Source organism: Balaenoptera borealis, assembly GCF_965194805.1.
Source record: "Balaenoptera borealis genome assembly, chromosome: 13".
Lineage (NCBI taxonomy): Eukaryota > Metazoa > Chordata > Mammalia > Artiodactyla > Balaenopteridae > Balaenoptera > Balaenoptera borealis.
In genome coordinates this window covers 86539759-86560900 of record NC_138870.1, presented here as the reverse complement: position 1 = coordinate 86560900, position 21142 = coordinate 86539759, and the positions used below count along the sequence as shown (strand labels likewise).

Here is a 21142-nt window from a genome sequence, read left to right as displayed (position 1 = left end):
CCAACCCTCTACATGGACACAAAGCACCGAACTGATCTCCCTGTGCTATGTGGCTGCTTCCCACTAGCTAACTATTTTACATTTGGTAGTATATATATGTCCATGCCACTCTCTCACTTTGTCCCACCTTAGCCTTCTCCCTCCCCGTGTTTGAGGTTTATTTTTAAATATGACAAAATATCTCACAATTCCTATCCTTCAAAAATCTGTTTGTCTACGTAAGTTGAATAAGATGTCAGTTCTCCTCTGGGGTGGCCTCAGGTAGTGTCTCACCTCTGTGATGATAAATTGGTAGTTTCTGCTGCATTTGTTTATAGTTTTAAGGAAAAATGAAGGAACAACATGTAAGCTTGTAAGATTTTTTTTAACCCCTCCAAGCCTTCATGAAGATGTACAATAGTAGATTGTTTTTTGAACGGTATAGTTGGTTTATTAGTGTTATATTTGAAACAGGCCACTTCCTGTGCCCTTCAAAACACACAGTCTTTGATTATTGACTCTATTTTTGACTCATAATTTTTAATTATTGAAGGATAAAATAGTAAGCATAAGCAATTGTTTTTCATCCTTATAATTCTTCTTACTCTCATCAGTAAAATTTCTAATAATCCACTTCATTTATTATTACTACTACTTGCTTAGTAGTATGAAGTATTTTTTAAAAAAGCAGAATTAGTCTAATCTTATTTCTGAATATATTTGAAATACATATACTGAAAGTACCCTTTGCAAAATTCTTATTTTATGCTGTCATGCCATTTTGTCACCTCCACTGTTAAAGCTTTTGCCTAGCTATCAAAGTTTTCTATAGTCTAAGCCACAAGCTGACAGTTTATTTACCACTGTAACCTACCATATCCCTATCAAGATTTGTCTACCTAATCCCTCAATTTGTGCATTCAATTATATGATTCCCTACCTCTGAACTCCTTTTGCACTTAAAACCAAATATTTAGCAGTAAATAATTTTGTAATTTGTTTCATCTTTCTTCCTATTTGTGTGTTCACTTACTTAGGAAATATACCATGTTTTCCCCTCTTTTGAATTATCCATAGCATGATGAGTTACTTAGTGATCAATTACTAGGAAATGGGGGGGGCGGGGGGGAATCTTCATTTTGCTATCACAAACTCAGTGAAAAACATGTTTCTTGTCTAAGAATGTTGGAGGTCCCTTTCCTATCCCCAGTAACATTGTAAAGTGCCTTCTCATCTTTATAACTACATCTAGGTATTACTTTTGTTCTTGCTTTCATATTTAATTAATCAATACAGTGATTCATGTGATCCATTCATATCTTTTAGAAAGATTGTGGTTTGTATTTTTTGCTTTACCAGTTAAAGAGGGCCAAATGGATACAGATGTTGTCATTTAATGTCATCCATCCCTTCTTTTGTCTGTGTTGTCATAAACATTTGGTAGCAGAAATTTCCTTCTACAGTGAACTCCTTAACAGACAATGAGCTGCCAATTAAAAATGAAGAACAAACAAATGAACTAGTATTACCCAGGAAATTTCCTTTTGAATTTTCAGAGGGAACATCTCCCTCTACTAATTGTGAATGCAAAAGACCCTTGAGAATATGTAGGATATCCCATATATGCCAACACCCAATTTATGAGACCTTTTCATTAATTAAATGGGACGATTACATTTAAATACCATGTGGTTAAGAATACTTAATGTTCTGTTGAAAAGCACTCAGCCTGAAATAAGGCAATAATTTTAACAATAAACTACCAAAAGTAAGGTAAATGTAATTCATAATCTTAGATGTGGATATCTCTTCACCCCTACATTTTACAACTAAATCTGAGAGTTCTACTTAAGACCACAGAGTTGGGAGGGGTGGTGGCGTCTGTTACACTTGGATTCAAATTGTATCAAAACTCATTTATGTCAGCAGATTAACTTTACCTTAAAAGCTTTAGTTTTGAAATTTCCCTTGCAAACATTTGAATAGGTATACATATATGTTTTATATAGCTCCTGAGTTTTGGTCAAAGTAGTTTAATTTGATGTTATATTTTTATACTTTTTATAAAGGGTCTGTTATGTTTCCATGTGTTTGGTTATGTGTGTTAAGGTTATAAACCCTTACAGCTTTTCTCTTTCTGTGATATACCATTTTCCTGAAAAGTATGCTTCTGTGACTATAATTAACTTTTAGGTAATTTTATTTATTATAAACAAATATACTAGCAATAAATTTGGAAATATGAAAATGTGAATTTATGATTTTTTTTCCTATTACAGTAGAAACTGTCTTATCTGACATGGTCCAAACCAGTAGCTCCTTAGATTAACGAAAAAGTCAGCAAACTCAGGAAATCATTTTAAAGGAATGTCTACCTACCTTATTTTAATATATAATGTATCTATGAAAATTTGCCAATTTGCCAGTCTTTTGATATTAGACCTAGGCTTGTTGTTTTTCTTAAGTTATGAGTCCACTGATTTGCATTAGACCTCTTTTTTGCCTGAACCACACCTAGTGTCTACAATGAAAACATTTGCTAAGCAGTCGTAATGCAAATATATCTAGATTTTTATTTTACTTGTTTTTGTAACTGTCATGCATACCTAATTTAAGAGCTTTTTTTTTCATTTAGAAACTTACCTTTATTTGGTTGCCATCAACTTAGTTCCATTGAAACAGCTCTTTCACATTCATATTGTCAGCTTATATAATATTAATTATGTAATTACACTAATAAGCATGGGTTTACATCACTTACAAACAGCAGTTCACTAAGCAAAAAACCCATATTCCTTCGAGGTAAGCCTACAACAAATGCACACGTGAGCTATTAGAAAGTAACCTTCTTGTTCTTGACAGTTCTGCCCAGAGAAAAAGGAGTCTGTCAGAAGGAGGTCAATTAAGGGAGTCTTTACTATACATTGTGTTCACTACATTTTAAAACTGATGGAAATTTTTTCATACACAGATACATGAAAATAACTAAAATGCAAGAAAAAAGGGGGATGATTTGAGAAATCAGCCTTACAAATAAGCCAAGCTGAAAAGTTGTGCCTTTTGCCATTAAGACAAATGATGCTTTTAAGATTGTTTTGTCAGAAAATTTGTCAAAGAAAGTTTAGACTTTTTCAGTTGGTGATTAAAAAGAAATATGGAAAAAAGAAAAAAAGATAAATGAGGTACAGCCAGTCTGGAAACCTATTTCACAATACCTGCTAATGTTGAACATATCTGTAAGCTATGATCCAGCAATTTCACGCCTAGCAGGTACCCAGCAGGTGGAGGTAGAGGGTGGGGAGATGTGGGCGTGTGTCTGTGTAAGGGGGAGGGAATGGTGTGTGGGTGTCTATATTCACTAAAAGACATGTACAGGAAGGATTATAGCAGGATTATTGGTAATGACCATAAATTAGAAACAACCTAAATGTCTGTCAACAGTAGAATGGGTAAATACATGGCAGTGTACTTAATTAATGGACTACTATGTACAGCAATGAGAATGAACAAAATACAACATGCAACAGTGTTGGTAAATCTCACAAGATTTAATGATGAGTGAAAGATGCTGGGACTTCCCTGGTGGGGCAGTGGTTAAGAATCCACCTGCCAATGCAGGAGGCACGGGTTCAGTCCCTGGTCCGGGAAGATCCCACATGCCGTGGAGCAACTAAGCCAGTGCGCCACAACTGCTGAGCCCACGTGCCACAACTACTGAAGCCCACGCACCTAGAGCCCGTGCTCTGCAACAAGAGAAGCCACCACAATGAGAAGCCCGCGCACCGCAACAAAGAGTAGCCCCCGCTCGCCACAACTAGAGAAAGCCCGCATGCAGCAACGAAGGCCCAACAAAGCCAAAAATAAATTTTAAAAAAATTTTTTTAATATATTAAAAAAGAAAGATGCCAGACCAAGAAAATACATTCCATAGTATTTTCCATAGGATTCCATCTTTATGATGTTCCAAACCAGCATGTGTAAGCTATGGTGTTAGACGTCAGGATGGTGGGTACTTTTTGTGAGAAGGCAAGGGAAATAGGACTGGAAGGAAGCACAGATGACTTCTGGAGTTCTGGAAATACTATCTTAATTTGGGTGCTTTCTTCAAGTGTGTTCTCTTTGAGCTGTATGCTTCAGATTTGTGTATTTTTATTATATATGGTATACTGCAAAAAATGTATCAAAAAAAGAGGAATGTGACTTCATCTGATGGAACTAATATTAACTAGATGAGACATGCAGTAAAGACACAGGAAAATAAGTTGAGCTCCACAAAAGGATTTAAGAAGAGCTTAATTATGGAATCTATCAAAAAGGGAAATAAGACTTAACAACTTAAAGTGTACCATCTGTAGCTAATTTAGTTATAATAACTCATTTCAGCCCAATTTGTTGTATTTTGCATATTTAGTACTTGGATCATGCAACTGCTGAGAATTATATAATAAGCATATAATTATAAGCTGTAAATCATTTTATCCTAGTCCTGGAAAATAATTTGGATTACCCTTCTCATTTTTAAATCAGTTTTTGTTGGTGGTTTGTTTTGGGGTTTTATTTCCCCCAAAAAGTATGTCAGGTTCTGTTCAGGTTAAGTACTGTTTAAAAATTAGACTAAAATTTGGTTCATTGGACAGGAATATAATTCATTAATGGACCTGTTTTATAGAATATCTTTATCCATGTTTTTTTTAATCTCTTTGGTTTCCTTCATTTGAAAAGGAAAAAATCATGAAAATATTCTGTATGTATTTATTCACTATAATAGCAAACAAAAATCAAATACATATTAGAATAAGATCAAAAGAATGGAGCCTTTAAACCATTCTCTCATGGGATTCACTGAATATGCAAGACAAATTTCTGCTGTTTCAATGGTGGTAAAATATGTGCTAGCCCAGCACTTTATTACGTAAAAGGCAATAGAGAAGAAAGAAATATTCAGTTGCCATAACTAATAATCTTATTTATTGTGGGAAGTGAAATACAATTGAATAAATCCATGGTAAATGTGATTCCCCTCTTCAATTAAATTGTAATTGTCTCCCTGTATAGTAAATACAGATAAAAGTATTGATTTGGCAAGAGAAAAGTGTATGCTGCTAAATTATTTAATCAAGTAGATAATCATTTTTAAAAACATTTTTGTTAGTTTATATGTAACGAGGATATTTCAAGATTGGAGATCCTGTAATTTCTATAAAAAGGAAAAAATTTTTTAAATGATGTGGTTTGGCACAGAATAGTAGTGGCATTGTTCAATAAATATGTCTTCTTTCTTTGAAATAAAAGTTTGCCTCAACTTTAAAAACACATTCTCTAAGTTTCTTGAAATTGTTTTATGGTCCCTAATGAGATATGAACTATAAAACCTAGAAGAAAAAGTCCAGGGCATTCTAATGAATGCATTCGGTTCTTAAGGACCAGACTGTGTGGGCACTTTGCCAGCCACCCATCACCTTCTGTCTGCTGCCATGCTAACTCTGTGCCACACTCTGTACCAGTGAGATATAACAATAGCTGAGTGTGAAGAGTGAGCTAGAAATGAGCAGTCTGGTTGGGGAATAAGACTTCTCACAACAGAGCCATTACTGAGACTTCTGAATGTTGATCTCCACTCTGGGTATGGGAAAAAAATTGAGACGGAACTTGAGTAGGTTGGTTGTTGTTACTCTGGATTTGTAAGTATTGAGGAGAGGGAGAGTAGGAGGAACCAGGTGCTTGTTCCTTCAGCTCTTCTATCCTTTAATCTGGTAGCTAGCAATCAAGGCCCCTTTTGAGAAGAATTGGGGAAGTGAACCAGATCAGAAAAGGTAAAAGATAAGAAGTAGCCCCTGGCATGGGAACTCAAAGGCAGAAGGAATAAGCAACTATGGGAAATTACTATCTCCCTAAATTCACATCACTTCACACTAGCTTCTTTATATGCTATTTTTAAAATGGGAGCACTGGAGTAGGGGAGGGGGGTACAGGTGTATGTTTTAAGCACCCCTGGTAGAAATTATTGTTAATAGAAGTGACTGCTGAAGTTGGAATGCAACCTGATTAGTGACCTAGAAACTTCAAGATCCTGTCCACAAAATAAAAGAGTTCATGAATAATTTAATTTGGTTACTGTGTTAGTGTTGCCGTACTAGATTAATTAGAGAGAAAATGTATGTGACTGTTTTTCCATTATTGAGTGTGGTAAAACTTAAATTCTTCATACTACTTTTACATTTTCTAAAATATAATTTTGTTATAATTTTCTTTAAAGGATATGCTTTAAATACAGATGTCTACCCTATAATCTCTAGTTGATAGCTTTGAATAAATTTATGGAAATTTCATTTTTTTAGTAATTATCAAAACTTTAACATTATACTCCTATTCTTTTATTAGGATTTGGAACTTGGAAGGAATACAGACAGCTCATTTTCTTCTTCGTTCCCCTGGAATGAGTGTGTGCTGGCATCCTGAGGAAAGTTTTAAGGTTATTATTTATAACTTAGCTTTCTTCTATCTAGCTGAAAAGACATATACATGTGTAATACTTGCACACATAGAGGAGAAAAATCAATGACTTTTTCCACCTCAGAGACTCTTTTTTTTTTTTTTTTAAAGGAATAAATGTGGTTTTTTGTACATGTTTTTTTTAATTGGGCTATTCTCTTACTGTTGTTTTGAGAGTTCTTTTCTTAAATTTATTTATTTATTTTTGGCTGTGTTGGGTCTTCGTTTCTGTGTGAGGGCTTTCTCTAGTTGCGGCGAGCGGGGGCCACTCTTCATCACAGTGCACGGGCCTCTCACTGTCGCGGCCTCTCTTGTTGTGGAGCACAGGCCCCAGACGCACAGGCTCAGTAGTTGTGGCTCATGGGCCTAGTTGCTCCGTGGCATGTGGGATCTTCCCAGACCAGGGCTCGAACCCGTGTCCCCTGCATTGGCAGGCGGATTCTCAACCACTGCACCACCAGGGAAGCCCTCAGAGACTCTTAATTAGCACAAATGCATTTGGATTAATCTAGAACCTTAAAAGTTCTCTGTAATTAAGTTTTTATTTGACAGTCATCATCTATAAATGGCATTTATTCAGAGTACACTTTTCATGCCCTCTGATAGGTTATGATCTAAAAACTAATGCCCAGACTATCTAGTAAGCAGTATTTGTTTTAAAAAAGTTAAATCCATGTTCGTGAGCCATAGTTTATAAACAGAAAGCATCAGTGGCTTAAGGCAAATTTGACCTAGCTGCAGTGGTATTCAATTCCTATTCATAGTAAAGCTTTCTAAAATTCAAAAATACACTGTGAGTTATTATCAATTGACCTTAACTTAATTTCATTGAGAAGATAGGAGCCATTCACCAAGAGTTCTCTCATTTGCCAGTATCTTCTCTTGGGGATTGCTCTATTTTATCCTTCCCTAGGATCTAAGAAGTTGCCACGTTCATCTTCTTAAAGTTAGTCCTTCCACTGTCTGGAGTTCACGTTAGTTCTTAGGCATCCTGCTTTTCATAGCCCTGTAATGTCTTCATACTTCTCCATGACTCTTTTCTGTCCTCACACTTGCACAAAAAGGTAGCCTTGATTAATCATGGCAGAAACTTACATAGTACCTATATATGCTTGGCTCATTGTCAGCATCTCATATTAAGTTAGGTCATTTAATCCACATGGCAACCTTATGAGATGGGTACTGTGATGATTTCATTTTACAGATAAGGAAACCAAAGCTCAGAGAAGTTAAGTAACTTGCCCAAGTTCACACAGCTACTAACTGGAAAAATTGGCATGTGTACCCAAGCAACCTCCTCCATATGTCTTGCTCTTAACCATTACGTTCTTCTGTTTCCCCTTTTTAGTCTATCTTCTTCACACCTTTTATTTCTGAATATTTGAACCCATCACTTAACACCTCTTAACTTCAGTTCCTCTTTCCCTATCCCTTGATCTAACTCTTTAATCTTATTCAGTCTCCTCTACTCTCTCAAAAGTCATCAGTGATATTTTTAACAAATCCAATGGGCTTTTCTTCCATTCTTAGTCTCAAGGCAGCTTTTTACACTATTGATCACTTCTGCCTTGAAACCCTGCTCACTTGGTCTTTAAAACTGCATTATTCTCGTCCTCTTGAGCATCTATGCATGTATATTCCCTTTTTCTTCCTCCACTGCTAACTCTTCTTTCACCATGTATTTGTAAATTGTTGTAAGGGGTAGTTCTCACCCATACTATACCCTTTATTATAATAGAGGATAAAGGAATGAATAAAGTCCTTGTCATTGAGTTACACACTGACTTATAAGTAAGAAAAACATGTATATACAGTTACACAGATTTTAAGTGTTGGAATCAAAATCTTGTTAAGTAGAATGATGACATAAGTTTTAATCAGATCTGCTCACAGCCTTCAAGATAATCCTGAGCCGAGATGCCCCAGACTACATAAGTGTGTTCTCTGGGATTCCATGAAAACTTGTTTCAGGCCTGTTGGATATTTTATCAGTAGAATTATATTCTGTATGTGTACATGAGCGCAATTTTCTGATTTATTCATATTACATATATAGGGATTATTTCCATGTGTAAGTAAATCTTATTTCTGAATCCAGGTCCTAAATTTTATGTCTAGATTTCTCCCCTGTAGCAGTGAGTCTACTTGAAGCATAATCAAGGAATCTACCAAAATGTTAATATTACCATATATAAATATCATAGGCCACTTTTTAAAAACTGTGACCTAAAAAAAAACCCAAAAACTGTGACCTAGTTGAGAAATGAGGATGTTTATTATAACCTCTGTCCCAAAACTTATATCTTAATTTATGGTTATTTGAGATCCCTTTCTTCCATATGCTTTAAGTTAATTTCTATTATTCTTCTATATAACACTGAAATTTCACCCTACCCCATCTCCTTTTTTTTTATTGTTCCCATGACTTCAGAATGTTGGGAAATCCCTGCTCTAAATCGCATCAACTCAAATATCCTGAAATCACCTTTGGTATCTTCCTTTCCTATATGCAAATGTTTCCAGGTCTTTTAAGTTTTTCTTCACTGTCACTACAGTACATTCCTCTTGGTCATTAATGTGTATTCTCACCTTTCTATTCTCACAAGTCATCCTTGCCAGTCCTTGTTTCTAAAATCTTTGGCTCTTCAATCTGATTCTTCTTGCCTACTTCAGTTAGATTAATATTTAAATATCAGTTTCATCGTGTCACTACTAAACTCAAAAACCTAAAATTACAGAAAGGCAACACAGAGTAGCAGTTAAAGGTATGGACTCTTGAGTTAACTACCCGGAGTTAAATCCCAGTTTCACCAGTTACTAGCTATATGATCTCTGGCAGGTTACAAAACCTCTCTCAATCACTACCTTCAATTCCTCATCTTGTAAAATGGAAGCTCATGAAGATTAAATGAGTGAACACTTATAAAGTCCTTAAAAGAAAACCTGATACATAATAAGCACTCAGTCAATTTCAGCTGCTTGTCATTGTTGACACTATTATTACTACTGAAACAATCTAGTGGTTCTCATTGGTCTGCCATATCAGATGAAGCCCAGAATTTTTGTTCTGTTATGCTTGGTCTTGATGAAAATGAGGGAGCCAGAGAAGAAAGAGAGATGGGTCCATGATCACCTATCTCATAAAATTCTTATGAAAATCTTGTGAGATATAAAGTACACAAAAGAGCCATGTAATGTGGAAAGCACAAAGCAAACACTAGCATTTAATAGTAAAGTTAATAGGGAATTCCCTGGCAGTCCAGTGGTTAGGACTCAGCACTTTCACTGCCGGGGCCTGGGTTTGATCCCTGGTTGGGGATCCCACAAGGTGCGTGGCGATACATCACCATCACCATCATCATCATCATCATCATCAAGTTACAAAAGTCAGAAGATCTCTAGAAGCGAAGCTCTTAAGTCCAATAAACCACAGTTGGAGCTAGGATTTCATCAGGTGGTAATAACAGAAGCAAGCATTTAGGATGTCATGGGATCAGAGGGTTTGGACTGAGGACATCCTTTTCTCTGACCCTAAGAGAAAAGGTTAGAGCTGCCAAATGAAATGAGGTGTAACAATCAACATTTGTTGAATGCTTTCTCAGTGCCAGGAGCTGTGCTGAGTACTTCATGTAAGTTCTCTCATATAATTTCACAAATACTCTCAGGTTGGTAGCATTATTCTATCTATTTTGTAGGTAAGAAAACTGAAGCACCAAAAGATTAATTTGCCCTAGATCACACAGTCACAGATTTGACCTCAGTCTGATTCAAGTACTACAGTGTTCCTTGCTATTTGAGATATTTCCCCTGTGAAAAGTCAGTACAAATTACTGTTTATGGTTCTGAAAAGTCCAAGAAGAATTCCCCTGTAATGTTTTTAGATCCAGCAATTCTGAAACTTAAAAAATTAACTTTTTTACTCTATCTGCTCTTTCAACAACAACAACAAATAAAAGTCACCATTGAGCACAGTTTTAGAAACACTAAATAACCAAAATAATTTTTTTTTGCTAGAAAGTAGTTTTCAATCTGACTTCAAACTATAATAGCTAATGTTTTTTGAGTGCCTACTCTGTGCTAAAGCAGTTCTAAGCGCTTTAACATGTACAGTTGACCCTTGAACAACATGGATTTGAACTACACAGATCCACTTATACACAGATTTTTTTTCAGTAGTAAATACTACAGTACTAAATGATCTTTGGTTGGTTGAAACTGCAGATGCAGGAACCGTGATAGGGAGGAACCGCAGATACAGAGGGCCAACTATAAGTTATATACAGATTTTCAGCAGTGCAGAGGGTCAGTTGCCCTAAGGCTCTCCCCACCTTGTTCAAGGGTCAACTGTATTAACTGGTACCATCCTCCCCAACAGCCCTATGAAGCAGATACTGTATTAGCCCCGTGTGCTCAAGGTCTTTACAGTTCCTGAGAGCGGAACCAGGTAGCCTGACTGAAGAAGCTGCACTCGTAACCCCCCGTGCTTTATTGGCTCTCCTGGCTTAGGTCCTGGGCCGGGTAGACTTGGCCCTTCCATCGTTCATAAGTTATACCTGAAATTCTCAAGATTTTTATAGACAGGCTCAAAGTCTCAAGTATTTTTACTAGGTCCAGGTAAGTCTTCCTTGGTCTCCTCCCATTTCCCGTCCTTCCCCACCCTTGACTATACATAGCACACCAGACCACTTATCAATCTTGATAATCTAGTCTTGTAGTAAGGAACATGTGCACTGTGGTTAGACCTGGGTTCAGACCTGAGTTCAAATCCAGGCTCTGCCACAGGCTAGTGGTGAGATCTTCAACAAGTTATTTTAATCACTCTGCACCTCGGTCTCCTTTCTGAAAAATGGGATTAATGATAGCAATTTCCTCAGATAGTGGTTATGAGGATTAAATAAGGCATGGCATGTAAAGCTCAATGTTGCACTTGTTTTTGTTGTATATTTGTCATTGACTTCCTGTTATTGAGAATAGTTTTATTTACTTTTTTAAAGATTTTTTGATGTGGACCATTTTTTTTTTAAGTCTTTATTGAATTTGTTACAATATTGCTTCTGTTCCTTCTATTGGTTCTTTGGCCCCGAGGCATGTGGGATCTTAGCTCCTCAACCTGGGATCTAACCTGCACTCCCTGCATTGCAAAGTGAAGTCCTAACCACTGGACCACCAGGGAAGTCCTGAGAATAGTTTTAAATTACACCTTTTCTCTTAAGAATCCCCTAATTTTAAAGACTACCCATGTTCTAAATAATCACTACTTCTTTTGCATCCCACTGTATTTCGCCTAAAATTATGAACAGTTTTTTTTTCAAATTCTCTTCTCTAGATGGAAAGTTTCTTGAGATCCAGCATCGTGTCTTTTACTGTGGACTTCTGTTGAACATGGCATAGTGTTTTACATATACATGTGTGTATACAGTAGATCTTCATTATCCACAGATTCCACATTTGCAAATTTGCCTACTCACTAAAATTTATTTGTAACCCCAAAATCAACACCATCACACTTTGACAGTCACAGACATGCACAGAGCAACAAAAAATTTGAGTTGGCTAATGTGCACATTCCCAGCTAAGGCTGAATAAGGCAGTACTCTGCCTTCTTGTTTTAGCTCTCATATTGTAAACAAGTATCCTATTCATAGTCTATTTAGTGCCACATTTTTATGCTTTTTGTTGGGAGTTTCTGTCACTGTGTAAAATGGCCCCCAAGCACACTGCTAAAGAGCTACCTAGTGTTTCTAAGTTCAGGAAGGCTGTGATGTGCCTTATGGAAAAACTACGTGTTAGGTAAGCTTTGTTCAGGCATGAGTTACAGTGCTGCTGCCTGTGAGTTCTATGTTAATGAATCAATATATATTAAATAAGACGTCTTTAAACAGAAACACACAAGATTATGTATTGATCAGTTGACAAAAATGTGATCAGAGACTCATAGAACTGAACCCTTTAATTTCCTTTAGGATCAGTGGTTTGATACCCGCTAATTCAGTGTTTGCAGCAACTTTATAGAACCTTACCTACTGTGAATAACTCGTGTGTGTGTGTGTGTATGTATAATTTACCCAGAATGAATCTTTAGGCTGATCTCTTCTTCCTGGTGACCATACATAATCATTTAAAATTGTATCCAATTTTCTTATGTCTGTCTTTTGCCCGTTTACTATGAGATTTTTTAATATTTGATAGAGATTTTTACCTAGGCTTGTCTTATTTCCTTTGCATTTGATCTCCGATTTGTAATATATGCAAATGTTTACATTTTACTATATGTACGACATTGAATCTCTGCCTCCTTCTCAGATTTAGTAAATTAGGTGGTTAGTAAATTAGGTGGTTGAATTTTCTTTATTTTTCTGTCTTACAGTTGATGGTTGCAGAGAAGAATGGAACAATTCGGTTTTATGATCTTTTGGCTCAACAGGCTATTTTATCTCTTGAATCAGAACAGATGCCATTAATGTCAGCACACTGGTGCTTAAAAAACACCTTCAAAGTTGGAGCTGTTGCAGGGAATGATTGGTTAATTTGGGATATTACTCGGTCCAGGTACTTCCTTAGTATATTTATCTATTGCTTACCAAAAAATCAGTCACTATTGCTGTATGATCCATTGACCCATTCTTGTATACCTGGGCCACACTATAGAGCAAAAGCAAGTCTTTCCTGTAGAAGGGCCAGAGCTATGGCCTTTTATGTAACAGAGATGGCTTTTACAGATTTACTTTGAGAATAACAAAGAAAAATGGCAGAGGAGGAGATCTTTGATCTGAGCAGTGTTTACTTATGTTAAAAAAAGAAGAAAAAACACTGACCCTGTTGAATGATGGTGTTCTGCAGTGGTTCTAAATCATGTTTATGTCTTTATCATATTTCAGCTATTTTAATTCAGTGCTTATTTGGAATTTTGCCACAGTTTACATACCTTGGGCATTGTGTTCTTTAAAGAGAAAATACTTTTTAAACCTTAATTTAAGTCCCTCTACTTAAGACCAACACGTAATTCATAAAACATAAAATATTATCTTTTAGTTACCCTCAAGATAAGAGACCTGTCCACATGGATCGAGCCTGCTTATTCAGGTAATGTACCATTTTTGTTGGGGTTATAATTTCATTTTCTGAATTTGGTTACTTTGCTCATGCTGCACCAACTCCTGGAATACTTTCCCAGTCCTCTCCTTTGCACTGATTTTTTTCTTTTTCTCTGATTCTTTTATAAATGGATGTTTTACTTTCCTAACTAAGTCTTTGCTTTTGTCTTTCGGTCTGGGTGAGAGATTGTTTTCCAGTATTTTCTTTGAAAATTTTTATAAAATACAAAATGTTGCCACTCCACCAATGCCACCTCAACAATTTGAAGCATATGCTTTCTTATTTTTTGTGCTGATAAAGACGTAAAATGTAGGTGGACCCACGTTTATGCATATGAACTACATTGTTCTTTAAATGAGAACACACTGGATATTATATATCTGTGACCTTTTTTCCATGTAAATTAATGTACTTGTTCTTTTTCATTCATTTTTATGTAATACTGCATTGTATAGTGTAGTCATTAGGGTGCTTTCGGCCTCAGGAAAATTTACTAACAGAGACTAAAGTCACTAGAACATTTATTATGTGCTGTATTTCATCAAATCTAAAATACCCCCAATAAAATTGTAGAACCTGGGGACACTATTATTTTATGTATTCCTAAGAAAAAAATATATTCAACTAAATGTAAGAATGCCATAGATTATAAGATGCATCCTGATTTCAGAGATGTGAGCAAATACACATTTTAAAATCAACAAAACTATAGACTCACAGACATAGAAAACAAACTTATGGTTACCAAAGGGGAAAGGGGGGTGGGGGAGGGATAAATTAGGAGTTTGGGATTAACACATACACAGTACTATATATAAAATAGATAACCAACAAGGACCTACTATATAGCATAGAGAACTATACTCAATATTTTGTAATAACTTATAAGGGAAAGAAATACATATATATATATATTTGTAACTGAATCACCGTGCTGTACCCCTGAAACTAGCACGATATTGTAAATCAACTATACTTCAGTTTTAAACATTTTTCTTCCAGTTGCTAAAAAGAAAATCAACGAACTGTGGTACCTAAGTCTGGAGGAGGCGGTCTGAGGATTGGTTTAGTAGCTTACTGATGTCATTAAGAGTTCAGACCTTTCCCTCTGCCAGCCTCAACGACAGGCTTTGGCTTCTTGCTTCCCAATCACAAGATGGCTGCCAGAGTTCCAGGCACCATAGCCTCATACCACATTGTCCAAAATAAGAGGAGACGAAGGAGCACCCCTTTTATTGGGGGTTGCTATCTTTGCCTTATACCAGTTGTGTCTCATCCCTTGGGGTTAGACACACTGTGCCAGAACATATTTGGGGTTCAGTTAACACAGAAAAAAGGCAGAATAGGCTGGCTGTTGGACAAGCAACACATAATGTCTGCCACACATTAAACTAGACTTTAGGGGGTTTTTTGTTTGTTTTTTGTCGAGGAATCTTTTTTTTTCCCCCTTGTACCTCCCCTACTGCACTTATTATAGTGCTGGGCTTGTTGCTGGAGCTCCATTAACACTTGATCATTCATTGTATTCCAATATCTATGATGCCTTAATACTTGAATATTTAAACATCTATATATTCCAGGTGTTTACATGATTCCAAGGAGTTTAAACTCATAAGTTTATCACTAATTTTAAAATAAATGTCAGTAAGAACATTAAATGTATGGGGTTTTTTTTAATGTATTGCACTGTGAAATATTTTCTATCTGTCTCATTCCTTGTTTGTATCTCCTATCATACTGTCAGCCTTTTCGTTATAAGAAAGGAACTGCTTGGGCTTCCCTGGTGGTGCAGTGGTTGGGAGTCTGCCTGCCAATGCAGGGGACACGGGTTCGAGCCCTGGTCTGAGAGGATCCCACATGCCGCGGAGCAACTAGGCCCGTGAGCCACAATTGCTGAGCCTGCGCGTCTGGAGCCTGTGCTCCGCAACAAGAGAGGCCGCGATAGTGAGAGGCCCACGCACCGCGATGAGGAGTGGCCCCCACTTGCCGCAACTGGGGAGAGTCCAGTTGCCTCGCACAGGGGCAAAAACCCAACACAGCCATAAATAATAAATAAATAAATAAATAATTTTTTAAAAGAAAGGAACTGCTAACCTTGTGGAGCTTTGTAATTTAACAAAGTGGCACATGATAAGTAAGCACTTAATAAATATTCACAGAATGAGAAAATATTTATAGCTAACTTCCCTGGAATTCCCAGTCTGATTGTAAAGCCATATTATCAAATTTAGGGTTATAAAATTATCATTTTTGTATAAAAAGAAATAACCAATCTTAGAAAAGCATATAATTGTCTGTAGGATTCTGTACTGATTTTCATCCTTTGTCTTTTCTTAGGTGGTCCACAATTAATGAAAACTTGTTTGCAACCACTGGTTATCCTGGAAAAATGGCAAGCCAGTTTCAAATTCATCATTTAGGACACCCTCAGGTAATGTGGAGATGTTTGGTGGCATATGTGGTTTTAAATTTGTGTTTTCTACTTTTCTCCTTATAGCCCCCCAGATTTGTAATGTGTAACTAAAACATTTATGAATATCTATTACCTGCTTAAATTGGAAAGAGAAAGCATTTTTTGATGTTTAAATCACCAGTGGTAACAGGCTTTTTGCCAATATTCATGTAAGAAGCATTTTATTTCTTCTATTTCCTTCTTCATTTAAATGTGTAATAATTTTGCTTGCTTGGTTGGTTTAGACTGCAAAAATGTTAGAATCTGGACTGCACCAATTATTCATAGATTATTTGTATCCTTCTAATGTGTACTTCACCTCTGAGGGAGCACATTTTTTAATTCTGTTTCCACTATAAAAAAAAGACAATTTTTCAATGCATTTCTTATTTTTGAAGGGTAGTTTTTATTTATTAATGTCGGTAATGTATTGAGCTTCTTTAATTCTTCACATATTCTATAGCCCATCCTCGTTGGTTCTGTAGCCGTTGGATCTGGCCTTTCCTGGCATAGAAGTCTCCCACTGTGTGCAATCGGAGGAGACCACAAGCTGTTATTTTGGGTGACTGAAATGTAAAATAAATTTTCTGTGTACTTAGATCCATAAAACTGTATTTTTAGTACGCATTTTGGAGAATTCCTTATTTTTGTATCAAATATATACTGTAAGATCTAGAAATGTTCCAATTGCTTTTTTTAAATAAAATGTTGATGGTTTGAAAAATTATTTTCCTACTCTATTCTGTGTGTGTATTTTTTTTTTTTTAGTCATCTTTAAGACTACAGTTGACTCAGCAGCTCTAGAAAAGAGATGATTAAGGAAACATAATGCTTTTGACTTTATCACAGGACTTTCCAAAGTGTATGTGTCCTATCTTCTATACCTTAAATACATACTGTTTTCCTAATTCTCAAAGACACAAACATTTACAAAAGGAAAAAAAGGTCTCTCCTTTCAGTGTTACTCTGGAAATGGTTGAATGTATAGGTGGGGATGAATGTATATGCATTTTTGTTAGCAACCTATATATGTAGGGGTCTTATTACAACTTCCTCAGTAATTATAAAGGATTATTATTCAACTTAATATAAGAAATGATTCTCAATTTCTTTAAAATGTGACTCATTACGTAACTCAACCCTATTTATTTACTATATGCAAATTCCTTTTGACTGGACCTCTCAGCGTTCTCAGAACATCTGATATATGGGATAAAGCTTACCTTGAAAAATAACTTATGATTTAATACCTTTAACACCCTCCGCCTTTTATAAATCTTCACCATTCTTACCAAACTTAAATGTTTCTGAGATGGCACCTTGTTCTTAGATAACTATGTTTAAATTAGACTGAAACAGGAGGAAATGTTTAATGGGGAAGTAATTATTGGTCATCACTTCTAATTCCTGATAAATAATATGAGATCTGATTGTGTGTGTGTTTGTGTGTTGTAGTTTTTCCTTGTTTATAAATATGCCTAAGAGGTTTTTCTTCTGTTGAAATTGTTTTCCTCAGGATTGCTTCACTTACAAACATTTTAGAAAGAAAAAAATGTTGTGCTTATGTTCTAAAATTTGTGTTATTTAGGACTGTTGAAGCAAAAGTCAGGATATCACAAATCTGCAAGATGTCAGAACTAAATCTACGCTTTCAAAATGATGGGATCATAAGTCTCATTTTATTTTTATGATTTGGCTTGTATGTTGTGAATATTTCAATGTCTCTCCCATGCCAAAAACACAAAATCGCACACCCATGCTCGCCAGTTTGTTTTACTTTGGTAATTTGTGACTACATATTGACACTGACCTAGAAATGTTCCTGTTGCTGTTTTAAATCTCATGTCAGTGGAGAAGAAATTGAAATCTGGTTTGCACATTTGTGTCTGGTTTTTTGTAATTGTCCAAAATCTGACATTATCCCAGAAATGCTGATTGGGAAGTTATGAGACAGTATTGTGCCCAAGACTTAATTTCTGAAGAGAGAAAAAGTTATTTGCTCCAAATTATTCCCCATATTTTTCTGTAGCTCAAAAAGTTAAACTCAGTTTAACCCAACTTTAGACCATACCAAGTAATACCCTTAGTTCTGGGCCCAAATAAAATATTTTAAAGTAAAAATGAACATTATGATGGTCCATTTCCACATATTCCTGGTAAGAGCCTGGTCAGGTCCTCAGAAGCAGCATTCTGTTCCAGTATATCTTTATTAAGCTGTTGGTATGCTCAACAACAGGGACAGGAGAGAACACTCTGTTTCTTTAATCTAACACCTTGCTCATTCGAAAACATTTATTTTTAACAAGGCATTGGAAAAGAATTTCAAAACAGCTCACATTTGTTTCTGATTATACATTTAAAGAAATATGCCATATAAAACATAGGTAGTTTTGTTTTGTTGTTATTATTAACATGGCTTTAATTTATAGCAACCATTTGTTCACTAAGTGCAGTAACACAACAAAATAATTAGGATATCAGCTTTGAGGATCTCATTTCACAAAAGCAAAATCGAATACACATTTGATGACATATCCATTACTCAAACTCAACCAGTTTCTTTTGCATGCATGGACACAGACTTCATGGGAAATCAAAAGCTTTGAATCTTCTTGCTGACCTTTTCAGCTGTTCTTTGAACTACCTTAGTAAAAACAATTGTTGCCCTTATGAGGATCAAATTACGTTTGCCTGGAAATTTCTTTGGATGAGCTTATTTCTGTTTAACTCATGTCTTTGTTATAAAGTTGTGTGCCTTCTCGACTAATTTTTAACAGAATACACTACCTTGGGACTTGTAACACTTATATGAGCTTATAAAATCCATATGAACAATGGTAAGTGAAAGGGGAGGGCCACCAGGTTTCTCAGCCTTTGCAAACAATTTGAGTAACCCAATAGATTTAAAGGTGTATGAAATAAGCATTTCTACCAACTGCATTTTTTAGTGCTATATTGAGTTGAGTGCCTATTTCCTTCCTTTGTAGTAAAAAACAATAAATGCTGCTGGTCTCTTCGCTTCTAATGGTGGTTAAACACAAAACTTTGATCTTTCTTATAAACACAGCTGTTGTCTTATCACTGAGCCAAATCCAGACAAGATTAGACTTTGGCCAAAATTAAGGTTAATCTCTGCAACCATCTCAAGAAGAGCTTTCTAATCCTGTTTTAGGAAATCTCTGTTTTTGAGACTGTATAAAGGAAATAAGCCCCAGACAACTAACCTCTAAAATAAGCCAGAGGCAACTAATGATAAATTATACTGTGGTGATAAAGCAGGTAGAAACTGTCTAAACAAATTAGTTCATTTTGGTTCATTTTTACTTAAACTATAACTGTAAGAAATGAATTTCTTAGCTGACATTAAGTTTAAACCAGACCAATATAAGTTACTTTTTAAAGAACTTTCTACCATCTTTTCTTCCTTTAATGCTTCTTTGGTTAATTGCTGGTTCTTTCTGCCACTAGTACTAATGAAAACTAGATGTTTACTTATTACAGATAAAATAACTCAGGTATATTTTATCATAATAATTGTATAATAGCTTAGCTCACTTTGGTTTCCAGCCTACAAAAAAGGGGGCGGGGGGTTCCCATTAAAATTTAGACTCTCTGGAATTTTAAATACTTTGCTAAATGTTCTGTAGGGCTGATTCTCCTGAGAGTTGGACACAAGTGCCTCAAGCTGTGTTGTGCACAGCTAATGTTGCATTTCTCTCCAAATTGATGTACCATGGAGAACATCTGTGCAAGCATCCCTCACTTGAAATCCATAGAGTTCTAGTAAGATTTCCCTGGCACTTAATTTTGAGCAAGTACAGGACCTGATCTTATATACAGCTACTTCAGAAGTCTCACCCCATCCTGGACCTCCCCACCAAATACATTAAACCCCAAACCCTTGGAGCAGTTCTGGAATTCTGTCAGTGTTTTTGACCTATTCCTTTCCCTATCATTCCACCCACCTACCACAGTAGCTGTGTTTACATGTGTGTATAATCTTTATAAAACCTGGGTCCCAACCTGTTGATGGCAAATAACTGGGAAGATATGATATTATTGAAAGGGTTTCTCAATAGTCATATTACCACCATCACAATCCTCTTTTTCCTTTGAAGCCATGAACTCCTGGGGTCCTGAGATAACATAGACTGCCCCCAGACCAAACTGCCCACATAATTCTAGCAGACGTTGACTTCAGGCGTCCTGCCGTTCCCCACTTCCTCCCCCAAAACACCCATTAACAGGTAGTAGGAGGAATCAACCTGCCAATGAACCCTTCCCTCCAGTTCAAAGAGAGTGGCTTTTGAAGATCTCAGTCAGAATCTTGAGAGGGTTAAAAAGTTCCCTCATGCCAAGGTGTGCCTGTCATCTCAGTATCTATTTTGTGACCACAGGTTTGGCTCTAGTTCAGATGAAAGCCAGAATACTTTAATTATTCCTGCCTATGTAAAAAGTAAAAGGCAAGATTTTCTAAAGCAATATATTATAGGAAAACTAATAGAACCTGGCCTGGAAAATAAAAACGAGTCAAATACTATCTTTGAATGAAAATTTGGGATTTTAAGATGAATTTCTCAATATAGTTAACCCATTTCCATTTAATATTCCCATTTTAAATCCTCAACAATGTGTATGTATTTGTTCAATGAATATTAAATATCGAGCCACAATCATCTGGGGTTCCTCAAATTTTTTTCTATTAAAAAGGGCTTCTCATACTGGAAAATATTGTGAACCACCTTCCTAGTCTAATTGGCTCACACTCTCCGGCCCAGTCATTTTTAAAAAGGTAATAGCAAAAAATTAATTAATTAATTAATTAATTAAATAAAATAAATAAAAAGGTAATAGGAAAGGAAAGGTTCTAACATGATCATTTTGAATTCTAGAAACAAGGCTACAGGAAGAAATGTTTATATTGAACCTACAGAGTAGCGTTAAGTGATTTTATGAGGTTGTGATTCAAAATAACCTGACCTCTTTAAGGAGTCCAGGTGCTGAGTCATTTACGGAAACTGCCAGAGGAGGTTAATTGGAAGCAGCTGATAGTGGCATCATTTGCTTTTTTTTTTTTTTTTTTTTTAAATAAATGGAGAGGGTTATTCTATGAAGAGGACAGAG

At 35.9% G+C, this 21142-nt stretch overlaps 1 protein-coding gene and 1 long non-coding RNA gene across 2 annotated transcripts in view; one reads left to right on the top strand and one right to left on the bottom strand.

The window, feature by feature from the left end:
* The window catches only part of NUP37 (nucleoporin 37), a 41481-nt gene extending 24736 nt beyond the window's left edge, over window positions 1-16745 (top strand). The window contains exons 6-10 of the mRNA XM_082349675.1: window positions 6361-6451; window positions 12839-13020; window positions 13504-13554; window positions 15904-15997; window positions 16482-16745. Coding sequence (XP_082205801.1) covers window positions 6361-6451; window positions 12839-13020; window positions 13504-13554; window positions 15904-15997; window positions 16482-16595 — 532 coding nt within the window. The 3' untranslated portion in view covers window positions 16596-16745. The remainder of the gene's footprint in view (window positions 1-6360; window positions 6452-12838; window positions 13021-13503; window positions 13555-15903; window positions 15998-16481) is intronic.
* Window positions 1-21142, bottom strand: part of LOC309608954 — a 1139914-nt gene that overhangs the window by 1109648 nt on the left and 9124 nt on the right. The gene's annotated exons all lie outside the window — the stretch shown is intronic.